General features: G+C 30.7%; 2 protein-coding genes across 3 annotated transcripts; both read right to left on the bottom strand.

Annotated features, from left to right (window-relative positions):
* Nucleotides 1–178: 178 nt before the first annotated feature.
* LOC145760366 (uncharacterized) lies at nt 179–14902 on the bottom strand. The gene is made up of 27 exons (XM_082574233.1): nt 14768–14902; nt 14107–14267; nt 13698–13813; nt 13289–13359; nt 12680–12829; nt 11956–12015; nt 11726–11893; nt 10298–10389; nt 9824–9944; nt 9355–9492; nt 9012–9092; nt 8377–8511; nt 8003–8104; nt 7562–7627; nt 5475–5635; nt 5120–5235; nt 4944–5014; nt 4271–4420; nt 3292–3351; nt 3062–3229; nt 2649–2740; nt 2434–2554; nt 1881–2030; nt 1544–1597; nt 1334–1468; nt 678–779; nt 179–575 (listed from the first exon to the last, which is right to left on the bottom strand). Exons 1-27 carry the CDS (start codon nt 14858–14860, stop codon nt 489–491), a joined length of 3021 nt encoding a protein of 1006 aa, XP_082430359.1. The 5' UTR covers nt 14861–14902; the 3' UTR covers nt 179–488.
* Nucleotides 14903–14975: 73 nt separating this feature from the next.
* Nucleotides 14976–18520, bottom strand: LOC145758945 (solute carrier family 28 member 3-like). Of its 2 annotated transcripts, XM_082572643.1 has the most exons (7): nt 18479–18520; nt 18181–18311; nt 17667–17835; nt 17154–17354; nt 16680–16761; nt 16329–16427; nt 14976–15897 (listed from the first exon to the last, which is right to left on the bottom strand). In XM_082572643.1, the coding sequence occupies exons 2-7, from the start codon at nt 18276–18278 to the stop codon at nt 15812–15814; spliced, it is 735 nt and encodes a 244-aa protein (XP_082428769.1). In that variant the 5' UTR covers nt 18279–18311; nt 18479–18520; the 3' UTR covers nt 14976–15811. The 2 variants fall into 2 exon arrangements, with proteins under 2 accessions (XP_082428769.1, XP_082428768.1); XM_082572642.1 differs by lacking the exon at nt 18479–18520 and having other exon boundaries at nt 18181–18403.
* Between the last annotated feature and the right edge of the window lie 235 nt (nt 18521–18755).

Genomic DNA, 18755 nt, shown 5'->3' with positions numbered 1-18755 from the left:
AAAAATCTTACTGTTTTTAAACTTAACAAATCAAAAAAGTTGCTTTTTTGAATATATTATAACTACAACAAACACTAATAATCAATTAATTTAAAAACATTTTAAAAACGAAGAAACTGAAGAATTAGTTGCATACTAAAAATTGTGAACAAAAATCATTTATAATAAAATATTTTTAAAGATTAAAAATCTAAAAACACATCTAAAAACCAAGCACAAATGAAAAAAGATTGCCAACACAATGATATAAACTTTTATAAATCAAAAATCAAGCCAACAACAAAAAAAAACTTAATCCTAAATTAATTTAAATTAGATTTTGGACAGAAACATATAAACACAGAGATTTAAATTTTTTTTAAAGTCAAGAAAAAATGGCAAAGCCAATCAACTACAAAATACAATAAAATCTTAAAATTAAGTTTATAAAAGAAATTAATAAAATGGATGATTAAAACTTCTACTCTAAGATTGGTTGTTGTGACCATTTAACAAGCTCTCTTAGCAGCAGGTTGGTCACCACCTCCACCTTGTGGTGGCCGCTTCACTGGACTCACAGTTGAATCAAGGTTGCCCTGGTAACAAAAATATAACATTGGACAATTATTTTTGTACTTACTTTTTAAATAAAGTAATTTTAATTATTTTAAATTATTCAATTTTTCAATAAATTTTACTTTGTTAGGTTTAAGTTTCTTATGTTTGCACCAAGCATCAAACCAATCTTTGGCAAGCTCTTTGTTCTCCTTTTCCTTGCAATAAATTTCAAGCACTTCGTCCTACAAAAATGAACAAGTATCAACAATGATTTGATGAAGGTTTGATGGAGGTAAGTAAATATTGTAACGTATTTCGTCTCTGCAGCGTAACTGTAACCTCGCACAGAGTTCAGCGTACAATATTTATTTACGAGCAAAAATGCACAACACAATAACTTTACACAACCGTTTAGCAGGTTGTTAACAATGCCACTCTACATAAAACAGTGACGCCCTTATCAGCGGGTCCAGACTTATCATTAATTTAAAGGCAAAGTAAATGGTGCCAAATAATTGAGGACAAACTAAGTGATGACACTATTTGTTACAATAATATATATAAGTCCAATATATAGGCCTTTAAAAGAAACAAAACTGTCGTTTGTTGTGCATGGACAAATTACAAATATCAGTTGAGGGTTGTGACCATATTATGACAATTCAAATGCCGATCATAGGACATGCAACCAACTACTTACCTTACACAAATATCAAAGCACAAAACAAGTCTGAAAAAAATTTAATACTAAAAGTAAAATAAGACCAACTTCAAATCTAACAAACACGATACTTACTTGGAAATAAGCGGGCAACAATTTTGAAACCTCTTCTTTTGGAATCCTGTGAGCTGTGTTCGGATCAGACTTGGTGTAGAACAAAAACTTTTCACACGGGTTTTCTTTTTTCATCCCATAATTCACTTTCTTTATCTTAAATAAATGTGTTTCAAAGTTTCTTTTTATATGAATCAAAAGGAAAAATCAAAAGTTTTATTAACAACCCACTTTTGTGAAAACATGGTCTGGAGTTTTGTCCAAAAATTCCTGAATGTCGTTAAACTAAACAAAGCAATAAAATTAAAAATAGGAAGATTTCAGCAATATTTTAAAATGTTTTAAATTGAAAATCCATAGCTTTCCAAAGTAAGGTGCTATAAATGGTATAAACAGCTAAGCCAACACTTAATCATCAACTTAAACATCAACCCAAAAAAATCTTTTATATCTCAAACTGGCCAAGTCAACTTAAGACGTCGGGGTAACTGATGTCATTTTATGTTTAGGTTGAAAAGTTATAAACTTTATAATAAAAATAAATAAAAACATTTAAGTTTAAAAGTACAAAAGAATCCACTGATTTATCTGTTTTTTCTGGCAGAGTAACAGAGCCGACAAACTGATACAAATCTCGTTTCTGAATTCGCTTCAAAATTGATTTTGCCTGTACCATATCATCATGGTTGTTGTCAGAATTAAGAATTTGAAAGAAGATCTGCAAAAAATATTTTGTTTGTAAAAAATTAAATACATTTTATGCATAGTGAGGAAATTGCCAAATAAAAACATTTTAAATAAATATTGCAGTTAAATACCAAATTATTTCTTTTTATAAGGCAAGTATTTTTATTAAATTTTTACCATTTATTAATAGTTAAGGCCCTGGGTTTGATCTCCATTGCTCTTATGCTTTAACCCCCTGGAGTAAGACACCAAAAATGTTATAAACTGCTGCTAAGCTAACATTTAATCAGCAGCTTAATCATCGGGCAATTATAATCTATAATATCCCAAACTACCAAAGTTAACTTAATACTGGGACAGGGAACAGATGTTACTCTGGGTTTAAGTTGTGAAGTCAACCTTCACACATCAAGGATTTTTAATAAAACACTTACAAAGTCAGTGAGCTCTGTAAAAACAGTCATGTCAGTAACAGTCTCAGATATTTTCAGTTGTTTTCCATTTTCCCCTCTTAGTTTAATATGATTGTTAGCCAGGAACATCGCATCACAAATCCTATAAAAATATTTTAGCAATGCTTTTAAAATGTTTCTACAGAATTTTTTTATTATTAGCCTTATAAAATTTTTTTAAATCATTTATTACTCACATTTTCTCTACAGCCACCTTAACTTTATGCTGGTATGCTCTCATATGCAATAAACTTCTAGTGTGGAACATTTCGTACAGGTTGTAACATTCCTATAACAAAAAACATTTGTTGAAAATGAAACTGATTAGTTTGATAACAGTTTTAACGTTGGGGCTTACCCAGCGGGCTGAACAGCAATAAAAACAAATATTTAACTTTCATTGTAGAAATTTAACAATAAGCTAAACAAAATCAAAGGTTAATTTTTCAATTGAGGGGTTAACCAAAAGGCTTACATTGGTACACAATGGTAGCACAAGTATAGTTTACATTTCAACAATTCATTATAAGCGATCTAAACAAAAGTAGATTGAATCTCATCAATTGGCACAAAATAGTTTTTTTTTTTAAATATTTAGTATAAATTTCACCTTATCTCTTGCACATATTTGAGGTAAATCCTCCTCCACTGTTAAAACCTTCAAATGGAGGATAAACCTTCGATGATCAAACCCGTTCTTAATGCCCAGGTGGTGGCAGTCACGAGCAAAGTAATCCCATTTGTCGACGTCGACGCTGTTTCGTTTGTTCGAAACAATCTAAAAAAATTTAAAAGTTTTGTAATCTGAGTTGCAAAAGTTTAGAGTTATAGAAAGTCTACCTCATAAAGAAAACTCTTTTCCTCCCCCCTTCCAGAATAATTCCATTGTGAGTCACCATTCTAAAACCATTATGACATCATAAACAAACATAAAATTTTAAAAACACAATGGCCTTGAAGTTAAAAATGTTGAAATATTTGCTTTAAGTCTAATTAAAAACAAATATTACTTTACCAATAAAGCTGTCTACAATTGTGTAAAAAACAAATATTACTTTAACAATAAAGCTGTCTACATTTGTTAATATATTAGGGTGCAATAACTTAAGTTCAAATACAAATTTCATTACAAATATAATAAATTAAATAGAAGTCCATAGCCCGCCCTTAAGTTAGCATTTTTAATTGTCATAATATGGTTGCAACTCTCAACTAATATTTGCTTGCAATAATTTACCAGCACCACAAATGGAAGTTTTATGTATTTTGCAACCATATTACAAGTTGCAACCATATTACAGTTGCAACCATATTACAGTTGCAAACCATATTACAGTTGCAACCATATGAGTTGCAACCATATTACAACAATTAAAATGCCGACCATAAGACAGGCTGTTGACTATTTTATTTAATAATAGAACTTCAGTTACCCTTCTGTATATCTTTATTCTCGATGTGAGAAGGTCGAATGCGCGACTTAAACATAAAGTAACATCAGTTACTCCAACCCAGTCTCGAGTTGCCTTTGTCAGTTTGGGATATTATAGATTATAATTGCCCAATAATTAAGCTGCTGATTAAGTGCTGGCTCAGCAGGAGTTCATACCGTTTATAGCGCATTACTTAAAGGCGCTACAGTATGAGAGCAGTGGGAATTGAACCCACGATCCATGTGTGGTGTAGCAAGTGTTCTTACAACTACACCACGCTGCCGGTGAAACCTTGATTTATCAACATTTAATTTTAATATTTTAATAACTTTAACACAATATAATAATAGAAATAAATAGATCACTGAAATAAATTAAAGTCTTACCACACCATTCTGGGTCCCTGGTAGTTGTCCAAAGATGAGTTCCTTAATAAAAATAACATCTTTTTCGAACAAGTTGTATTTCTCAAGTTCACTCATTAAATTGTTTTCTTTTATCAGATGATCCAGCATCTTAATTGATCCTTCTTCATGCTAAAAAATTACATATTAAAATTTAAACATTTGCTGTATTTTTATTAACATTTTTGTTACTTTTTTTTACAATAAAAATTTGTAAAACAAGCAAATTCATGCGCATTAGTATTTATAACCGGCAGCATGGTGTCGAAGTCAGAACACTTCCTACACAACACGAGGAAGTAATTTCATCCTGTAGTGCACTTGAGTAATGTGCTATAAACTCCTAATGTGCTATATACAGTATAATACAGTATGCTATATACAGTATAATAGAGTAATGTGCTATATACAGTATAAACTCCTGCTGAGCTAGCAATTAATCAGCAGCATAATTATCAGACAACTATAATCAATAATATTCCAAACTGCAAAAGTTAACTTAAGACTTGGTCAGTTTGGTTAACTTAAGACTGGGTCACACAGGCAACTTAAGACTGGGTCTGAGTAACTGATGTTACTCCATGTTTAGGTCGCGCATTCGACCTTCCCACATCAAGGATAAAAATATATAGAAGATAAAATAACACAAACTTACAGTCCAAGAGGTTTCCTGTTTAAATCTTGGCAGGAAATTTAAATCAAACATATGGGAGAACGGTCCATGTCCTAAAGATAAAAATGTTAAAAATTTATCCTATTGAAAAAATTTGAGTTTATATCTAGCTCTAGTTAAAGGTCTAAATTGTTGCCAATATATTTTATACAACTCACCCAAATCATGGCAAAGTCCTGCAATCTCCACACACAAAATATCTTCATTTGTGATGTTAAGTTTTGGTTGTTTTCGTTGTAAATGTCTCGCTACCTCACCAGCTAGATAACTTGTTCTATAGAATTAAGTAAAAGCCTTTGTTTTTTAGCATAATTATTTGTGGATGTATATATTATATATTACAAAAAATAAAGCATAAATACTTTTCTCAAATCATAAAACTACTAAAAAATGTGTTTATTTAAAAATCAAGTTATCTCAAATTGCATCGAGTTAACAAATGTTATATAAAGTTTTAGTCGTGGGGTCAATCTTTCAACATTAAAAGGGATTAAATACAATAAAGAATTCTACCCAATACTGTGCTCAAATCTGTTGTGGGTGGCACCAGGATAAACAAAATAGTTGGCCCCAAGTTGTTTTATGTTCCTCAACCTTTGAAACTGGGGGGTGTCGATGATTTTAACCAGGAGGTTGTTAAGACAGATGGGGCCATGCACCGAGTCATTGAAAACCTAGAAAAAAATACAATTTTAATTCTGTGATTTTTTTAATGTTGAAATCTGATTTTGAAGTCAAATTATATTTTAAAATAAAGTTCGTTTGTTTATCTTTAATTATTCCTGCTATGAAAAGGTTTACTTCACAACCTAAACCCAGAGTAACATCAGTTACCCCACCCAGTCTCGAGTTGCCTGTGGCAGTTTGGAATATTATAGAATATAATTGTCTGGTAATTAAGCTGCTGATTAGGTGTTGGCTCAGCAGGAGTTCATACCATTTATAGCATCTTACTTAAGGGTGCTACAGCATGAGAAAAGTGGGGATTAAACCCATGACCCCATGTGTGGTGTAGCAAGTGTTCTTACCACTACACCACACTGCCAGTTTACTTGCCTTACTCAACTGCTCAAGGCTCCTAAAGCATAAAAGCAAAGAGGGTCAAACTCCTAAAAGAAACCTGCTTCTTGCATTTATTAGATTATTTTTAAATAAAACCAAAATTTAACTAAACTACCTTAAAACCATTCTCCTCATCCTGATTTGCCATTTTCTTAATTTTAACGAAAAACGAAAACTTCCAAACGTTCGTTGATTTTAACCAAGTTCAAAACTTCGTCAACTCTAAGCCAGTTAAAATACAATCGAACACAAAATCTAAATCCCGAACTCCTAGCTCGGAATGAATTCATTTCGTTAAACTTGCAACTTAAATATGAAGTTTGTTTACATTTTTAAAATTGCCGAAGAAATAAAACAGCTGATCAGAGTCGAGGTTATAACTGAAATATGAACAGGTGTTACATTATTTTTTACTAATTGTTTAACTAAAGCAAAATATGTTGATGACTTTACAATAAGTATGTTACACAAACGTTAATTGGTAATTTTATAAATTGTACAATAATTTATCATTTGTGCTTTGTTAGAAATCTTATCCTAATATATTTGTAATACAATACAGTTTAAAACACTTCCTACACTACATGGGGACCCGGGTTTGATTCCCAGTGATCTCAAGCAGTAGCGCCCTTAAGTAAGGCACTATAAACGGTATATACTCATGCTGAGCCAGCACTTAACAAGCAGCTTAATTATCGGGCATTTATAATCTATAATATCCCAAACTGCCACAGGCAACTTGAGATTGTGTCAGGGCAACTGATATTACTCTACGTTTAGGTCGCGCATTCGACCTTCCCACATCGAGAATAGATGCATATACAAAATAAAAAGTAATATAATCTTGTAAAACGATTAAGACTAAAAGTTTTTAGCTTAATTATATTATGACTACAAGCAAACGAAATTAATTAGCTTAAAATATTAATTTAAAGCACTGAAGAATTTAAATTGCATACAAATATTTTGCTTTAAAATTTAGAAGACTAAAGCTTAAAAAAAGACATTTAATTATTTTAAAACATCTGCGTAGATATATTAATATACAATTTAAATAACAAAATAAATACAAAATCAGATTATCTAAAATTTTGAATACTTTAACACCACAAAATACCAAATAAATTAATAATTTATAAAATAAGGCTTCTATATATTATGGCATTCTTTAAAATTTTGAATAAATAAATTTAAAAATCTAAAATCTAATTTAAGAACATTTAATTCAGTAAAAAAAAGTAAAAAACCTGGGAAAGAAGAATAAAAAGTAGTAAGAACAAAACTATAAACCTAAAAATAATTTAAATAATTAATTAAAAAGTTTTTAAAAAGTCTAGTTTATAATCCAACAATAAAACTTAAAATTCAAAAAATGAAGTAACAGCTTCCTTATAAAAGTACAATAAAACTTAAAATGAAGAGGTAAAGAGTAATGTACTGAGCAGGTAACAAAGGTATTATTTCAGGTATTTGATTATTAAAAAATTGGAAAAAATTTAGAAAACTTGTTTTTAAAAATTTAATTTTATTTTTTTGACAGCAGATGGGGTTATACTGCCAGGTTGTGGCGACCTTTTTAATGGGGTCAATGTTGAATCGTTGCCCTAGTAACAACAATAATTGAATTATTGGGTCAAAATTTGTTTTAAATTGGGTTAAAATAAAGAAGTTTTCATTAAAAATTTTATTTCAGGTAACTTTAAAAACAAAAAGCAACCAGCAAATAGAAGGACACTTGGCCTTACTGCATGAGGTCTTGGGTTAAATCCCCACTGCGTCCATGCTGCTGGAGCCTTAAGTAAGGATTTATAAATGTATAAACTTCTGCTGAGCCAGCACTTAATCAGCAGCATAATTATCGGGCAATTATAATCTTTATAATATTTCAAACTGCCACAGGCAACTCAAGACTGGGTCGGGGTAACAAATTTAACTCAAGTTTAGATCACATTGAGGATAAATAAATACAAAGCAGTAACCTTGTTGATGTTAAGTTTCTTGTATTTGCACCAAGCTATGAAACAATCTTTGGCGAGATCTTTCTTGTCTTTGTCCTTACAGTAAACCTCCAATACAACATCCTACAAGTATTAACAATGAAAATAAATTAAATTAAAAAACATTGTAATTTTTTCAATCTATTTATTGTAGATGAAATGGCGTTTTAAGGCAAATGACTATTGGTTAAAAGACCGGGATCACTTCACGGCCCCAAAAAACTAAGGATCGTAAAGTATGAGAGAAAAAGAGAAAACTAGCAACAGCCATAGAATTTGTTTGACCATTTTTTTTAGGATTGTAAAGTATATGGGTTTTTTTAGAAGTAGGTGTAATCAACTAAGTTTCATTTCACCTGAAAATGAGCTGGCAGCATGGTGGAAACCTCCTCTTTCCTTATCATGTAGGGTTTATTGGGGTTTAATTTATCATAAAACAAAAACTTTTCACACGGATTCTTCTCCTTCATCCCATAATTTACTTTCTTCACCTAGTGTAAAATTAAAATTTATTAAATTCAACTTATTAACTATACCACGATAAGCCCATAACAAAATCACACTAGTGTTCATATCAATATTTTTAATCCAGTAGTGTAGTATACCGGTCATGGCATCTAACTATGAGCTTAAAGGTTTCAGGTTCACACCAATGCCACATTATTCACCCTTGAGCCAAGCGTTTACAGATAGCTTAAACACATTAAAAAGTTTCGGATTCGAGTCGCACCAATGCCACAATATTCGCCCTTGAGCCCAGCGTTTACAGATAGCTTAAACACACCAAAAGGTTTGGGGTTCGAGCCGCACCAATGCCACACTATTCACCCTTGAGCCCAGTGTTTACTGATAGCTTAAACACGCTAAAGGGTTTCGGGTTAGAGCCGCACCAATGCCACACTATTCACCCTTTTACAAGTAGCTTAAAAGAACACAATCAACAAAACTTAAATAAATTAAGTTTTCACAATTAAAATAAAACTTAACTCACATGAACAAAGATGTCTTCATTCTGTAGTTTGTTTAATGAAAATTCACAAATTTCCTTCTGCATTAAATTCCTGTCATTAAGCTAAACAAAAAATCACCAAATTTTAAATGTTGCATATATTTATTTATCCTCGATGTGAAATTTATTTATTTATCCTCAATGTGGGAAGGTCAAATGCACAACTTAACATAGAGTAACATCAGTTACCCTGACCCAGTCTCAAGTTGAGTTTGCCAGTTTAGGATTGATTATAATCACCCGATAATTATGCTGCTGATTAAGTATAGGTATAATGTTATTATGTATTGTATAACTATAATTTAAACAGTATAATCTAACTTACTGAGCCACCAATGTTAGTTGAAGATGTTGCAGAATGGACAAATTGATACAAATTCCTTCTTTGGATTCGATCCAGGATCGATTTTGCTTCCATCATATCGGGATGCTCGTTGTCAGAATAAAGAATTTGGAAGAAGATCTAGACATAAAATATTTTATTAGTTTAATAGAAAAAATTTTTGTTCAGTTGTTTAGTAATTAAACATTTGGTTTGACAACATGAGGTTCTAGGTTCAATCCCACTGCTTCCATACTGTAGTGCCTTTAAGTTAGGCCCTATAAACAATATAAACTCTTGCTGAGCCAACACTTAATCAGCAGCTTAATTATTATAATCAATAACATCTTAAACTACCACAGCCAACTCGAGACTGGGTCGGGGTAACAAATGTTTCTCTTTGTTTAGGCTGTAAAGTCAACCTTTCCATATCTAGAATAATCAACTAAAAAATAAAATTAGGTAAACTCACAAAATCAGTGAGTTTAATAAAAGCAGTCATGTCAGTAACAGTCTCAGATATTTTCAGTTGTTTTCCATTTTCCCCTCTTAGTTTAATATGGTCGTTAGCCAAGCACATTGCATCACAAATCCTATATCAAAATAAAAAAATTTAAAACAAAAAATTTAAATTTAAGAAATTTAAAACTAATTTTTTATCGAAAATTTTAAATTATATTTAAAATAAGAATTATAAACAAATAAAAATAAAACACAAAAATAAAAAAATGTGAAAAAAATAATAATGTTATTAATTAGAAATTAATACAACATGCATAATGTTAATGTTATTATGTTTAATATAATTGTGTTATAAGTATTAAAATTAAATTAATCAGAATCTAGAGAACGCTAATTTATTTATTTTTTTGATTGGTTTTATTTTTTTAGAACCGAAAATTAAACTAATTAATTAATTTATTAAAAACATAACTAACAACCTTACATTGCCTCAGTAGCCACACTAACTCTATGTTTATAAGCTCTCATATGCAATAAACTTCTAGTGTGAAACATCTCGTATAAGTTGCTACATTCCTATAATAAACAAAAATATTTCGGTGTCTGAATTAATTTATTTAAACTTCATATTTATATAAAAATATTTGAAATATTATTTTGACAATTTTTTTTAATTTTTTTTTTTAATTGTGTGTTAAATTAAAATCATTAATTGTAAAGGTAAATTTAATTATTTCCTGCACAACCTAATTAATCAAATGTTGTTTTTGTTTAAACTTTTTTATCACTTTTTTGTTTAACTTTTAAAATGCTAAATGTCGATTTTTTGAATTATAAAATAGCAAATATAACAAGAATTTAATAATGAATTTTAATTTGTTTAACTTTATTAATTTTAAATAAAATTTAAAGGTTTGTTTATTTGTGGTTAAGTATAGAGTGCCATTAACTTTAATTTAAGTTTTTAATTTCAAATTTTACTAATTATCAATTATTTAGATAATTAAATTTTAAGTGGTAATTAAGTGATCTAGATTCTGATTAATTTGGTTTTAATAAAGTTAATAAAAACCCAACAAAATAACATTTTTGTTGGCCAAAAAGTTGTCCATAAATTCATATTAAAAGTATATGAAGAATATTATCGAATTTTATTTAACTATGATTAATTAAACAGACATTAATCATTGTTGATTAGCCAAAAATATGTGTGAAAATATTTATGTGCCATATTAAGTGAGTATGCCATTCAGAATGATAACAAACCTAATAAAATAGAGTTTTATAAACTTTAGACACCCATGCTTTCATGCTGTACCCTTACATGGCTTCAACTGAGATTTTACAATGATGTTGGTACGCGCTTTTAAACAGAGAATAACGAACGTGGAACATTTGGTACAGGTTAAAAACCTCCTGCATTTAAACATGTTATAAGGGTGGATAATAGGGGCAACACTTAATCCACCTAGCAAGGGTTGAATAATAGGGGCGACACTTAATCTACCTGACAAAGGGTGTAATAACAAAATACTTTGTTCCTTTACATCTTGCTGTAAATTTTTTATAACTTTTTATAGCCTATGACAAATACTTTTTTTTTTAAAATAAACAGCATAAGTTTAGTGGTTACGATGCTAGGTTTACTACATGAAGTCATAGGTTCGATCTCCACTGCTTTTATGCTAAAGCGCCCTTGAGTAAGGCACTATAAACGGTATAAACTTTTGCTGAGCCAGCACTTAATCAGCAGCATAATTATCGGGCAATTATAATCTATAATATCCTAAACTGTCAAAGTCAACTTGGGACTGGATCGGGGTAACTAATGTTACTCTATGTAAAGGTTGTAAAGGTCAACTTTCCCACATCGAGGATAAATAAAAATAAAATACAAGTTGAAACATTTTACCTTATCTCTTGCACATATTTGAGGTAAATCCCCCTCCACTGTTAAAACCTTCAAATGGAGGATAAACCTTCGATGGTCGAATCCGTTCTTAATGCCCAGGTGGTGGCAGTCACGAGCAAAGTAATCCCATTTGTCGACGTCCACGCTGTTTCGTTTGTTCGAAACAATCTAAAAAAATTTAAAAGTTTTGTAATCTGAGTTGCAAAAGTTTAGAGTTATAGAAAGTCTACCTCATAAAGAAAACTCTTTTCCTCCTCCCTTCCAGAATAATTCCATTGTGAGTCACCATTCTAAAACCATTATGACATCATAAACAAACATAAAATTTTAAAAACACAATGGCCTTGAAATTAAAAATGTTGAAATATTTGCTTTAAGTCTTAAACAACAAATATTATTCTAATTAAAAACAAATATTACTTTAACAGTAAACCTGTCTACATTTGTTAATATAGTAGGGTGCAACAATTTTAAGTTCAAATACAAATTTCAATACAAATATAATAAATTAAACTAGCCAACAACCTGCCCTAAAGTCAACATTTTAATTGTCATAATATGGTCCCAACTCTCAACTAATATTTGTTCGTGATAATTTACCAGCCCACCACAAATGCCCTTTTTTTGTAGGCTTATAAATTGGACACATATATATCGTCCACTAAGCCTCATTATATATAAATAATAGGTATTTTAAAAATGAATAACAAAGAAAGACAAACAATTTTTAAGTCCTCAGCAAACCCTAATTAACATAATTATCATGGGCAAATATTAGTTAAGAGTTGCAACCACATTACAACAATTAAAATCCTGATCATGGGACATTGACTAGTTTATTTCATACTAAAACTTTTAGTGAATTTTTAAAACTTTTTTTTTAAATATTTTAATAATTTCACCTCAATATAATAATAGAAATAATTTAATAAGTGAAATAAAATAAAGCCTTACCACCCCATTCTGAGTCCCAGGTAGTGGTCCAAAGATGAGTTCTTTGATAAAAACGACATCTTGTTCATACAAGTTGTATTTCTCAAGTTCACTCATTAAATTGTTTTCTTTTATCAGATGATCCAGCATCTTAATTGATCCTTCTTCATGCTAAACATATTATATAATGAAATTTAAACATTTGACGTATTTCTATTAACATTTTTGTTACCTTTTATTACAATAAAAATTTGTAAAACAAGCAAATTTATGCGCATTAGTATTTATAACCGGCAGCATGGTGTCGAAGTCAGAACACTTCCTACACAACACAGGGAAGTAATTTCATCCTGTAGTACACCACACATGGGGTCGTGGGTTCAATCCCCACTGATCTCATGCTGTAGCACCCTTGAGTAAGGTGTTGTAAACGGCATGAACTTCTGCTGAGCCAACACTTAATCAGCGGTGTAATTACTGGGCAATTATAATGTATAATATCCCAAACTGATAAAGTCAACTCGAGACTGGGTCGGAGTAACTTATGCTACTTTATGTTTAAGTCGCGCATTCGACCTTCCCACACCAAGGATAAAGATATATATAAAAGATAAAATAACACAAACTTACAGTCCAAGAGGTTCCAGGTTCAACTCTTGGCAAGAAACTTAAATCAAACATATGAGAAAATGGGCCATGTCCTAAACAATATTTATTAATATAAATGATCAAAATTTTACTACATTAAAAAACATTAAGTGTATGACGTATGGTTTAAAATGATTTGAACACTTGACTTTTCTACATGAGCTTCTGTGTTAAATCCCCACTGCTTCCATACTGTAGCGCCCTTAGATAAAGCGCTACAAGCAATATAAACTCCATTAAACCAACAATTAATCAGCAGATTAAATAGCATGCAATTATATTCAATAATATCTAAACTGTCAACAACAACTTGTGACAAAGTAATAAATGTTACTCTATGTTTAAACCATAATATCAGGCTTCCCACAAACTTAAATGCAACAAAACTCACCCAAATCATGGCAAAGTCCTGCAATCTCCACACACAAAATATCTTCATTTGTGATGTTGAGTTTCGGTTGTTTTCGTTGCAAATGTCTCGCTACCTCACCAGCTAGATAACTTGTCCTATAAAATTCAGTAAACAAAAATAATAACATATATTTTTAGAGTAGTTAACAGTTAATATAACCAGTTGAGGCCCTGGGTTTGATCCTCAGTGATTCTATGTCCTTAGTAGAATGTTATAAACGATATTAAATGGTGTGAAGCCAAAACAAATCAAAAATAAAATAAATCAAAAAACAATTTAATAATCAATATATCAAACTTAAGACAAAGTTAATTTGTAAAAAAATGAACTGAAGACTGGGTCCGGGTAATAAATGTTTCTTTATGTATAAAAGTAAAACAAAGTTTACCCAATACTGTGCTCAAATCTGTTGTGGGTGGCACCAGGATAAACAAAATAGTTGGCCCCAAGTTGTTTTATGTTCCTCAACCTTTGAAACTGGGGGGTGTCGATGATTTTAACCAACAAACTATGGAGAGAAATATGGCCATGTACCGAGTCATTGAATACCTGAGAAAAAAAGTAAAATATTGTAACAAAAATAAATTTTCTTTTCTTGTATTGATTCATCTTTGATGTGAGAAGGTCAACTTTACGACTCAAACATAAAGTAACAACAGTTACCCCGACCCAGTCTTGAGTTGCCTGTGGCAGTTTGGGATATTATAGATTATAATTGTCTGATAATTAAACTGCTGATTAAGTGCTAGCTCAGCAGGAGTTCGTACCGTTTATAGCGCCGTACTTAAGGGAGCTACAGCATAAGAGCAGTGGTGATTGAACCCAAGATCTTACGTAGTAAAGCCAAGTGTTCTGACTACTAAAATGCTGCTGATAAAGAATGAAAGTAACAGTTTAAGATCACAAGATTAATAATATTTAAAGCTTGTTCAACCTAAGAATGTCAGAATGTATTAAAAATTAAAAGCAAATATTTGTTAAGAAAGTTTGAATTTATTTATTTACTTTGATTAATTTATTTATTTATTATTAATAATTTATTTATTTACTTTGAATTTATTCTCGGTTTCCTCGTCTGATATTTGGTCTTCATCAAAGTGAGCACTTTGCTGACTCAGCTTAATTTCGTCATCACTTTCCATTTTACCAAGAAATTAAACTAAAGACTTAACCAAAACCTAAACCTGCCAAAAACAAGTTAAAAATGTAAATATAATAAGTAATTTATGTTGGTATAAAAACATTTAGCGAATTAAATCCGATATATCGCGTTTATTTACATTTTAAAATTTGACGCAAAAATTTTAAAACCAACCCAGCTGATTAAAACCAAGATTATGACCATATTGTGACACTTTTCACCAGAACAGCTGTTTAACATTTTTTGGACAAAAAATTGGGCAACTCTTCAATAATGTAACAATCTGGGCAAAAACAACTTAAGACTGGTGCAGCCATGTAAAATAAAAGTCTACCCTCTAGCAATGAAAAAATAAATCTTTACAAAGTCTTAAAATCCAATTAAACCATTAAAACTACTTCAAAGTCGATTCTGTCGTAATACCACAACCTTTGTATAACAACCTGCAAAAGAAAACAATAAATTAAAAAATTACTAAAACTAGAATGTGAAAAACAATTTGAAATATTATAGCTTATTTTGTGTATCTTATGTAACATTTAACATAATGGGAACTAAATTGAACATGAACAAAGTTTTAGACACAAATAAATTGGCACATTTAAAATGTTTGGCTTAAAAAGTAAGCACCTTTTACAATTGAAAATAGGGCAGTAACTGAAAGTATTTTGTGTATGTTTTGTACTTGAATAACATAGGTAATATAAGGATTATGATTAAAATAAAGTTACAAGTGATTGTGTATAGAAAATTGGCAAAATTTTGGTACATATAAACATAGTACAACATCAAAAACATAACCAAACTCAGAAACAGTTTTGAAAAGTTGATAATACAGAGAAAATGGCAGTATTTACAATTATACATTGACTGGCAAGACTTTGTAATTGATGTTTTGCAAAAAAGCCGCAACTAACAAAGTTTGTAAATTGTTGATTTTAAAGCTTTTAGCTTATGTTAAAGTTGTATTGAAAGTGAAGTTTGAAGCCATAGTTGTTACATCGTCTACCACGATATTGCTTTCCTTGAACAATAAACCTTTAGACAAAATAAAAAAGATTTTTAAAACTTGCACTTACAATTAAAACACTAATTTTTTAATATCTGGTAATACTAGAACCAATAAAATCTAAAAAAACTCACTAAAGAACATTGGCACTTAAACCCAAAATTTTCACTGAATAAAGGTATTTACAAAGAGAAAACAGGCAGTGCGGTGGATAAAACACTTGTCTTCACTACATAAGGTACTGAGTTTGATCCCCACTGCTCCCATGCTTTAGCTCCTTCGAGTAAGGCGGTATAAATGGTATAAACTCCTGCTGAGCCAGCACTTAATCAGCAGTTTAATTATTAGGCAATTATAATCAATAATATTCCAAAGTCAACTTAATACTGGGTTGGGGTAACTAGTTACTCTATGTTAAGGTCGTGCATTCGATCGAGGATAAATATATAACACCACCAACCTGCAATAGAAGCGGTCATGCAGCATGTAAGGATTCCACCACAAAGAGCTCTAATCGCCATATTTGCCAAATCCTTTCTTCGATTGGGCATCAACACACCTAAAAAAATTATTCATTTTTACATAAAATTAAAACTATAAAACAAAAATCATAATATCAGAATGTTAACAGCATTAAAGACAAAACTTTGGTCCCACGATAAATATTTAGAATACTTAACATTTTTTAAAAATTTAAGGGCATCCCCCCGAAGCAAGGGTAAAAATAAAAAGATAATTTTATGACTAGGATGTAAAACCTTGGTATATTTACTTTAACTTAAACTCGAGAAATATTCTGAGTAAAACTTACTGAGTCCTCCAACTATTATTCCAAGTGAGCTGATGTTACAGAATCCACACAGAGCATGGATGGCGATCACTTCTGATCTTTCCTGGAAGGAAAATAAATATTATAAGTTGGATTAAAACAAAGGTTCATAAAAAAAATAATAAGGTGGATATTTTACATAGATTAACAACAGTTACCCCTGACCAAGCATTTGGCTTTGACAGTTTGGGAGATTATATAGATAATAATTGCTCAATAATTATGCTGCTGATGTTGGCTCAGCAGAGGTTTGTACCGTTTACAGTGCCATACTTAAGGGTGCTCCAGCATGAGAGCGGTGTGAATTGAACTTAGGACCTTATGTAGAAGTCAAATGACCACTACACAACAGACAGTATTTAAAAAATGCAATCGGAATTAAACCCAAGACCTCAGGTCTTAGTAAAAAAAGTATCAAACCACTTTAAAGAAGATAATTTTAAACACTAAACCCACGGACATATGAAGCAGAGTTCCGTTAGCATCAAAACTCGGCAGACCAGCAAGTCGGTTGGCAATGTAAGGTTTCATTTCCTTGTAAGCAATGAACTCGTTGAGAAAAGTCTTAATCCCAAACAACTGGCCCACCAAAAAACAATCTTTCCATTCCGCTCCCATTAAGAAAGCAACAGGCATAAATAAGTAACTGCAGATCAACTAGAAATCAAATATAATTCAGGTTAAATAATTTTTATTTTGTGGGTGATATTAGAAGCTTTATCTATTAGAATGTTATCTTAAAAAATGAATGATAAAAAAAGATTTAATTGTTATAAAGTTTTGATTTAGCAAAGTAAGTTTTACCGATGTTATTTAATTGTTTAAGAAATGTTTAAAAAAAAAACACAACAAAAAATTTCACAGTAATTTTACATTACAAAAAAAACACAAACAATTAGGATCTACTAATTCTAAGTTAATATTTTTTTTTAAGTTCCAGTAAAAATTTTTAATTTATTCTAACCTTACCTCGAACGAGAGTTCATCGACCCCAACAAAACCACCAAACCACGACAGCATAGCATTGACGAATGCGAGGAGAGAAAGAAAAGCGATGAGGTTTGCACCAATATTTGCTACAAGTTTTATGGACATAGAAGCTCCCGCTGCAGCTGCTTCAACGATATTCCGATTCTCTCTACAACAACAAAAATATTAAGAAAGTCAGATAAGTCTTAAAAAATAGGCTAAATATGCTTTTAAAATTTATTTATCCTCGATGTTGGAAGACCGACTTCACAACCTAAACATGGAGTAACAACTGTTACCCCAACCCAGTCTTGAGTAGCCTTTAGTAGTTTTGGATATTATAGATTATAATTGCCTGATAATTATGCTGCTGATTAAGTGCTGGCTCAGCATAAGTTCATACCATATATAGCACCTTACTCAAAGGCACTAGAGCATAATAGCAGTGGGGATCGAACCAAAGGCCTTCTGTAATAAAACCAACAAAAGCTTTTGATATAAAACAAGCACCTACCCAGTAGTTAGAGCTAGATGACTGGCATCCATGTATTTCGACTTCTCCGTCTCAGGATATAACAACCTGGATATTGTTAAAGCTGCTGGAGCTGACATTACACAGGCAGTTAAAAGATGAACTCCATCAACCTTAAAGTTAAATAATTGGGATTAAAAGTTTTACCAAGAAATTAAACTAAAGACTTAACCAAAACCTAAACCTGCCAAAAACAAGTTAAAAATGTAAATATAAAAAGTAATTTATGTTTGTATAAAAACATTTAGCGAATTAAATCCAATATATCGCGTTTATTTACTTTTTAAAATTTGACGCAAAAATTTTAAAACCAACCCAGCTGATTAAAACCAAGATTATGACCATATTGTGACACTTTTCACCGAACAGCTGTTTAACTTTAAAATATTTTTTATCCTCACTATTTTTGGAAAAAAATGGGCAACTTTTCAATATTATAGCAACCCTGGGCAAAAACAACTTAAGACTGGAGCAGCCATGTAAAATAAAAGTCTACCCTCTAGCAATAGAATAAAATTAATATTCACAAAGTCTTAAAATCCAATTAAATCATTAAA

Source organism: Corella eumyota, chromosome 7, assembly GCF_963082875.1.
Source record: "Corella eumyota chromosome 7, kaCorEumy4.1, whole genome shotgun sequence".
NCBI classification, from domain to species: domain Eukaryota; kingdom Metazoa; phylum Chordata; class Ascidiacea; order Phlebobranchia; family Corellidae; genus Corella; species Corella eumyota.
This window is presented reverse-complemented; position numbering and strand designations above follow the sequence as displayed.